We start from the raw sequence: 9,544 nt of genomic DNA, 5'->3' as shown, positions 1-9,544 counted from the left end.
TGACTATTCGTCTTTTTCTTTTTTGGCTTGGCGTTGTCAGTGTTTTTTTTTTTGTTTTTTTTTTTCGATTTATAGGTTTGAATGTCTATCTTGTATCTTCAGCCTCTCTTTTAATATAAATTTAACAATAATAAAATTTCAAATAAGGATTTATTAATTAAATGTACATCTCATACTAATTACCTTTTCAGAGAAGACTTCATTAACAAACAAATTAAAGTAAGTTTACGGCTTATGATGAGTTATTAATCCAAAAAAAAAAAGTGTTGTTCCGTGTACAAACACCACGATAACAAATGTCTCTTATCAGTTGTGTAGGGTTCACCGCAGGGCGTTTTGATTGTGTTCTTGTTTGGATATATGATCTGGTCCGAGACATCATACAAAAGTTTGTTTCACGGTGTGTAAACAAGTCCTGCGCATGAAAAGCATCTTCTCGGAAGGAACTGGCGTTGATGGTATTACTATTAAACCTATATAAAGTAGTCCCAGGACAAACACATATACGTTGTTAATATACATTTATTAGTTTTACGGAGGGAATATCAACGGAACTAAGGTGACGGGAAATGTGGGGAGATTTATTAAAAGCAAACGAGTATCCGAGTACTAAAACTGTACTCGAGTCATAGACCTTCCGGGCGAGTACCCGAGTACTCGAGACCTCGTTGCCATCCATAGTTTTTATACTTTTAAGATGCTGCACATTATCAAATATTTCTAAAAAGGATAAGGAAAGAATTGGTATAACATTTATTAAAATGTTATTCCCAGGTGAACTAGAGGTGTGTGCTTTAATGTATATACACCCGTTTTTACAACCGTTTTTAGTCTTTTGCCTCTTGGTAAGGAAGGGGATTTCTAGCTTTGTCTAAATCCCGCTGTAATATATTTGTTAACAAATACTACAACATGATTGTAGTTTGATTGGTGAAAAAGTTGAAATACCGTGTATTCTAATATGATGTGCTTCTTTCGCTTTGTAATCAACACTGTGATAAAATTTTCGATAAATCTATACTTAGCGCAGACTCAAAGATATACATTATTATGGATGTTACAAAATACCTCAGGTTTATAAGAATGTTTATGCTTTATCTAATAGGGAGTTAAAAGGAAAAGCCACACACACGGTATACTCACCCTCGCTTCAATTTTTCAAATTACTGTATTTGTCCCATTGGAATCGAAATAAAATTGAAGCCATAAATTTGTTGTAAATTTACACCTGGCCTGGGCTGTCATATTCGTTGATTTTATAACTCGCTAAAGCTCAGGATAAAATTCGAATATCACGGCCTAGGCCATGTGTACATTGGCAACAAATCTATGGCTTCCATGAATTATTTCGTAAAAAATCACACATTCGTTTCGTCATTGGGGAAGTGTCCCATTTAGAATACCGCACATGTCCTTTTATTTTTAACTTTGTTTTGTTACTGTTGTCTAACTGACTTGAAACAATTGTCATTCATTTGATTGATATAAGTAGCTGATGGAAGCATGAAAAGAGTGAGCATTTTCAATTTCAATGGCTTGAATTTCAATTCTTCCATTCATACCAGACATTGATTATGTTTACATATTAAGCATGGTCAACATTTCTCAATACCAGTCTCTTTTTACATACGCAAAAATGCACTGAAGCTATATTTCTATATCAAAACTACAGTGTGTATGAAATATACTAAAAAATAAATGTAAATTTCAAAGCAAGTGATGCTTAAAAACATATCTTTGAGTTCTTATATGATCATTATTGTTTCTAGTTACAGGTATATGTTCTCCGGAACACATTTACTACAGACCACTTCAGTTTTGCTACAGTGTGCATGAAATGGCTTCTCTAGATTTCACTCTAATCAACGACTTCTGTGTTGCGAGAGGCGGAAAACTTGCTGCTGTAACTTCTCAAGAAATGAATGATTATTTCACGGACTTTTTAGGTAAAACAACCATATTTGCATATGCGTGTTTAGAATAGCATTTTAGTCAATACATTGTTTACAGAACAAATGAGAGCAAACTTGAACGTTTTAATTTAATAGAGTCCGATGTGACGAGAAATCAATTGATATGAGTATTTAGAAATGGCAATCAGATACACTATATCATTTGTTCTGTAATGAGTTGTTGAATTGGTCAAAAATAGACTGAAGGTGACAGTGTAAAGTTTACATTTAAACATGTTGAAAGAATTGATCAATGGTTTAACAAGAAAAATGAAATTAATGCTTGTCTTTAACATATTTAAAATAACATACCTTATGAAAATAAAAAGATATGGTATGACTGCCAATTAGACAACTTTATACTAAACATACACATTAACAAATATAGGTCACCATAGATACCGCATAGTCAGCTACACAAGTCAGCGAAATGACATAACCATGTAAAATAATTCATACAAGAAAACTAACAGCCTAAGTTATGTTCAAAATAATGAATAAAAATCAAACATGATTATCAGGAACAAACGACAACAACTAAAATACAGGCTTATACATTATGAGGCGACCCCGGGGTAAACTATTTGAAAGGAACCAACACTCCTTTAACACGGGACAGTGGTGTAACAGTTCAACAAAGAAACAACTATAAAAATCAGATATAAAACAGAAAAAGGTTTAACTCATCAGAACAATGAAAATCGTATATACTTATAAAAAAAAGAACACAGACTTGACCTGACAGGGTACTCATTAGTTCAAGCTTAAACGTCCAACGGCGGTTTTGCCAGACACGCTGAGTCCGTGACACGTCAGACATTATGTCCAAATATGATAAAATAAAGAGTGGTAGGTAAATGAAACTGACATAAATGAAGAGACAAATGAAAAATGAAAAAATTGAGGCCAATTTATATCAAATCAAGGCCGTCAGACGGTTCCAGAAGCAAAGAAGCGGCGCCTCCATTTTGGATAGATCAACTTTTTATATGAGACGATCTCTGACGTCGCATGGTACCATCTTTTCTACATAAACAGCTGTTGGACGTTAGAGCAATTTCGTACTAGGTACATTTCCACCACAAACAAGATACAAAGTACACGCAGTCACTTAAAGATAGTTCAAAGCCATCGAAGGTCAACATAAAAAAATCAATAGATTTATTGTAAAGTAAAGGCAACCATAGTATACCGTTGTTCGAGGTCATAAAATCGATCGAGAGAAAACAAATCCAGGCTATGCGGTATGGGTTTTGCTCATTGTTGAAGGCCGTACGGTGACCTATAGTTGGTAATGTCTGTGATATTTTGGTCTTTTGTGGATAGTTGTCTCATTGGCAATCATACCACATCTTCTTTTTTATATAAGAAAAAAAAAACAACAAAACAACAGAAATACTTGAGTACAAAAAAAAAAACCACCCAAACGACAATGTAATAAAGATGTCATCAACAAATAAAGAAAAACAATATAATATGTAATGCCAATATACACATGCTACAGGTATCGTCGGTTTGTAGAGTCAGGATTGTTTAGCATGTACAGAGTAATCGTATAATACCCAAATCTAGTCATGCATGATTCTTTTGTAGTGTAACATGTTCTACATGTATACGGTAAATATTTTTCTCATTGGATGTAAAATTATGTTCTTATGTTTTAATACACTTTGTGTAACCAAATATAAATTATCGATGTACTAAATTGCCCCATCTTTTTTAACAGATGTTAACATAAATGAGCACACTTGAACATACGACTTTACTTTTCTAATACAATAGAACAAACACAAGTTTTTACAATGAATTGCGCAATGACCACCTCGAATTCTTTATTACAACATGTATCCGATTTAAAAATCCATCAAGCTACAATTATAAAGACAATCAAAATAACACAAGATACCCTGGCTTGCAGAATCTTGAACAATGTCATGTTCTGTAACAAAATCAACTACAAAATTAATACAATATATTGTAGACAATTTTTTGTTCTCACATGATAATGAAGATGCAGGTAGTCACTACTAAGTCCTCGTGCAATTATTTTTGAAACGTATCTACTGACCGCCAAATCGGTAAACTGCAATAGTTCCACAACATATATAAACCTCTTTTATAAACTTGTTGCATAATCTTTCAAATTCATTCCGAATACAACATATATATTATCCTTCTTTGTTTTTATAGTGGATAGTTGTTATATTGGTAATCGTATCACATCTTTTGATTTTATACTCATCTACTACAGCCGTTAATATTTATTTTGAACTTTCCTCTTGCAATTTTAAAATTAAGCACGAGTAACTTAATGATAAAAGCATCATAGATACCAGGATTATAAATTAGATAAACTATTTTTTCTCTTCTTAGATTAGGCTATGATTCACAAACTTGATAAAAATTTCAAATATCCCATATTTATTCATTATCAGCTGACAGACCACACTACAGGGTATGTATAGCAGGTAGAAAGCAACCAAACGGGAGTTGGGAATTACATGATGGTACTGCTATGTCATATTTCAACTGGTACCCTGGACAACCAGAAGGTCCGAATGACAAGTGTATTGTTATGAAAGATGTATCACACGGGAATAAATGGGCTGATCGTCAATGTTTATTAACAATAACTCCATCTCGAAATATACATAACTGTTCATTTGTTTGTGAATACTAATTGAGTTATGATCGATCGAAAACAATGGGAATGCTGTAGATTCAAAGTACTGAATTATTTTCACAATATTGTCAAACAATGACAAATTAAATAATTCTAGCAACAAATAAATTCTACTGGTGTTTTTTTTCCATTATTTATAATGACTTTTGTAATATATATATGTACTACAATGTGCGTACATGTTGAATGATACTTATACAATAAGACTTGTAAACAATCATACCAGATAAAGATGATGTTTAAATCATTGCAATGCATACATTGGATATATCAGCAATAAAAAAGGCTAAGAATAGAGTTCAAGTTGCAAATATACAATGATATACTTGCATACTTGTAATTTTGACTTTTTGAATAGTTTGAAGTTTATTTTCTTTAATTTATATTCTTGATATGCACCTATTGTATTGTATATTTGTGCATGTGTTGTTTAAATAAAGGCGCCAGTATTTTGCCGCTTTATAGAAATCGTAAATCGGCCTAGAGAAAATAAATCCGGGTTACAAACTAAACCGAGGAAAAAGACACCAACTACAAGGAGAAAACAATTATAAACAGGAACACCGTAGTGCAACAAAAACAAACTTTTTATTTTAATTTTTCTAAAAAAAAAAAGTCATTTTCATATAGTGGAACTTTAAATCATTACATATTTTGGATTTTTGATAGCTGAAGTTTGTTATAATACAAACTTGCCAAAGTTAATAAAGAAATATTGGTTAATTTGGGGTTGAATATAGCCAACCATTGTCGATTGTAAGTTTCCACAAACTCCTTTATTCGTGTTACTAACTATAAAAAAAGTAAAATAACAAAAATACTGAACTCCGAGGACAATTCAAAACGGAAAGTCCCTTATCAAATGTCAAAATCAAATGATAACACATATCAAACGAATGGATAACAACTGTCATATTACTGACTTGCTTCAGCCATTTTCAAATGTAGAAACTGGTGGATTAAACCTGGTCTTATAGCGCTAAACCTCTAACTTGTATGACAGTCGCATCAAATTCCATTATATATTCAACGATGCGTGAACAAAACAGACATAATAGGTAAAATTGTCAAAATAGGGGTACATCATTCTTCACCGTATCTCAATCTCAATAGAACAAAACCAAACAAATATTTAACAAATCAGCACAAAAAAACATCTATCAAACTTAACAACCACATTCATTGCTTACTTATATATCTAAATCAACTCATAAAGGATTGAAATATTTGAAGTCCATCGACTGAAAGGCAAGGTTCACATCAACTCTAGTGTAGAGTTACGTGTTACCAAAACGGTTGAATGGTTACCAAAAATACTGGCAGTAACTAAAATAAAATATTTGAACAGACAAAACTAATTTCAATATGACGTCTGTATTATGCGTTGTAAACAAAGCAGCGTTCAAATAAGCGTCAAAATGTTTGAAACACAAACCTGCTGTTTACATTCCCGTTGTCTTCATTTGTATTCTTATAAAATGTATAAATATAATTGTTTACATAAATTTTTATAAAATTTGTTTTTGATATATTTACCCTGCTACATATTCTTATACAATAAAAGGAACAATTAATGTAATGTACATATTTCATAGGGAGGAAACGGGAAGACTAAAATTGCTAAGGTATATACGTACGCTTCGATCTTAATTAAAATACTGTATTTGTCCTAGTAGAATCGAAATACTTCCTTCAAGTCATGCTCTATGCTTTTTTTTTAACATGGATAAGCATAACATTAGACCATTTTTTCACCTGGAAAATGCTCAGTATGAATTAACACTAATATAATGCCTACCCATGTTAAAATAAGCATTGTGAATGGCCTTAATGAACTATTTCTGAAATATAGAATATTATTTACTAATTCAAATCTCAAACATATTCCACTAGTGAATAATCAAATGATTACTTCATGGATGCTCATGTCACGTGAGTTGAATACCTGTGATATTTGGTCTCTATATATCTTTCTTTATCGGTTTTTCGCTATGTATTTATGCTGCAACCTTATGCTTTTGTTGTGTGACTTAAGATATTTGATATTACAGAATGGTGGGATAAGTGCAGGAAGTTTAAGCAAAGATGGAATTAAAAAAAAAACAGAGCACTTATAAAGTGAATGTAACATGCTAAATGTGATACACTTAGGATACACTAAACTATACATTTTGATTCTTAATAGTTGCATTATGCAATTTAATGTTAGGTCGATGCTTTAATGTTGTGTTGTGCTTTAAACAAGATGTGCTTAATTTTTGGTTGTGATTAAAATTTGATTGAGAAATAGTTGATGCTAGCTATACTTTATTGTACATTTAACATGGGTAGCCATTATATTCGTGTTATTTTAGCCCTAACTATCGCTCTGGCAAACAAATAATCGCGATTCTAATATTATGTGCTTCTTTCGCTTTGTGAATAAATCCATGCTCTAAATCCAATAAAATTTGTTTGCACATGCGTATATTGACTACTGCAGAATAATGTTTTATCAAATAAGCATGCATTTAATATATTTCATTAATTTGAAACAGTTCCAAACTCTTAGATGATGCATATGTTGTTACTAATTCATTTATTCTGACTGTACTGTGGTGCAGTTCGAATTGACATATTTGACCTAGATACGACAACCGTTCATGCTGGCTGTTCAAAACTCATCCCTCTAAAATAACATTGCCAGTCGTTTGCATGTTCACAAACAAAAAGGGAGATTCATGGAATAGCCTACACAAACACACTCTAACACTCTACGCATTGGACATGTAAAACTTAATTCACCTAATCAAATTGTAGTTTTAACATGGGTAGCCATTATATTCGTGTTATTTTAGCCCGAGCGATAGGCTAAAATAATCACGAATATAATGTCTACCCATGTTTAAACTACATTAAAGTAGAGCTTACATCAATCATTTCTTAAATATAATGCCTACTTATGTTAAAACTACAAAAAAATATAGCACCAAATATTTCGATTATAATTAGGACAATTAATATCATTTTTCTATCCGATGTGTATAAGTGTAGAGCGTTTATGTAGGCTCTTCCATGAACTTTCCTTATTTTGTTTGTAAACAATCAGACGACTGAAATTGGTTTTTTTCAGATGGAAGGATTTAAACAGCCAACATGAACGTTGTCGTATCTAGGTCAAATATCAGGAATATGAAAATTGCCAATTGCAACACATTGTACTCATAATATAACAACATCTTCATCATTTAAGAGTTTCAAAGTCTTTTAAGTTAATGACATATATTAAATGCATGCCAATTTGATAATATATATATATATATGTGTCTGTAGTAGTCAATATTTGCATGTGCAAACAAATGATATTGAATTTCGAGCATGGGTTTATTTACAAAGCGAAAGAAGCACGTCAGTCATAGAAGTGTGCAGTTGCTTCTCTTGTTTTTGCCTTTTTGCCAGATTTTCGAAATCCTCTGATTTTTATCCATATATTGCCATTTAAAAAACTTGCCCAATAACTCCTACTTATCATTTCACAATTTTATTACATTAATTAAAAAAAAAATCACACAGTGTACAGATCTTAGAGTAACATGTACTCCCTGCTCCGAACAACAATCCAATAAATACCAAACTGTGTACATGCATTTTAAAGGAAATGCAGCTGGTTCAGAATGTGCAAATGCGGCTAATTTGGTGCCTCAATTGAACATGGAAAAGTATCAGCCTGCTTACCTAATATATCCTGATCCGTTTGTACAATACAAGTAATGCAAAACCACGGATATCATGCGAAAATACGGAATAGAATCCACTTCAAATGAATCCGATTTTTTAAAACTATTAACATTTTACATTTATTTAATGAAATATAGTTACAAATTTTCTATTATCTATTAGACGTTTTAGGAAAGTGGACACTACTGCTGGCGCTCGTGTTGGATGAAAGATTAATACAATATTAAAAGGGGTCATCTCCAAAAGTATCAAAACTATATCGTTTTTTATTACCTGCATGACCACTGAAATGCTTTTTTAATAGTATGCAACACAACCATTTTTAAAGACCCAAAATTAATAAATAAATGATAATTATTGCCATACATGTAACTATATGGTCATCATAAATATAAATCAATAATAATCATTTAACATGTTTAAGGTGAAGAAGTGATCCATTAGATTCTAGAGTTGGGGCAACCGAATTTAGCCCGGTTTCTAGAATGTGTTTTAGATCACCTGGCCCACAGGGCTAAGTGAGCTTTTCTCATCACTTTGTGTCCGTCGTCCGTCGTCATCGTTAACTTTTACAAAAATCTTCTCCTCTGAAACTACTGGGCCAAGTTTGACCAACTTTGGCCCCAATCATCATTGGTGTATCTAGTTTAAAAATTGAGTCCGGTGAACCGGCCAACCAACCAAGATGGCCGCCATGGTTAAAAATTGAGCATAGTGGTAAAATGTAGATTTTGGCTTATTACTCTGAAACCAAAGCATTTAGAGCAAATCTAAAGGGTAAAGTTGTAAATCAGGTCAAGATCTATCTGCTCTGAAATTTTCAGATGAATCGGACAACCGGTTGCTGGCTTGCTGCCCCTGAAGTGGTAATTTTAAGGAAATTTTGCCGTTTTAGGTTATTATCTTGAATATTATTATAGATAAACTGTAAACAGCAATAATGTTCAGCAAAGTAAGATCTACAAATAAGTCAACAGGACCAAAATGGTCAGTTGACCCCTTAAGGAGTATTTGCCCTTTACAGTCATTTTTTACCAACTTTTCGTAAATTTTTGTCATCTTTTACAAAAATCTTCTCCTCTGAAACTACTGGGTCAAACTTAACCAAATTTATCCGCAATCATTATTAGGGTATCTGGTTTAAAAAATGTGTGCATTGACCTAGCCAACCAATTAAGATGGCCACAATGGC

The 9,544-nt window shown here is 32.3% G+C and overlaps 1 protein-coding gene across 1 annotated transcript; it reads left to right on the top strand.

Annotated features, from left to right (window-relative positions):
• The first annotated feature begins 1,773 nt into the window (after positions 1–1,773).
• On the top strand, positions 1,774–4,822 carry LOC143078226 (pulmonary surfactant-associated protein A-like). The gene is made up of 2 exons (XM_076253157.1): positions 1,774–1,946; positions 4,388–4,822. The coding sequence occupies exons 1-2, from the start codon at positions 1,838–1,840 to the stop codon at positions 4,630–4,632; spliced, it is 354 nt and encodes a 117-aa protein (XP_076109272.1). The 5' UTR covers positions 1,774–1,837; the 3' UTR covers positions 4,633–4,822.
• The last annotated feature ends 4,722 nt before the right edge of the window (positions 4,823–9,544 follow it).

Source organism: Mytilus galloprovincialis, chromosome 6 (genome assembly GCF_965363235.1).
Source record: "Mytilus galloprovincialis chromosome 6, xbMytGall1.hap1.1, whole genome shotgun sequence".
In the NCBI taxonomy this organism is placed as follows: domain Eukaryota; kingdom Metazoa; phylum Mollusca; class Bivalvia; order Mytilida; family Mytilidae; genus Mytilus; species Mytilus galloprovincialis.
Note: the sequence above shows the minus strand (reverse complement) of the source record. Positions and strands in the feature narration are given on the sequence as shown.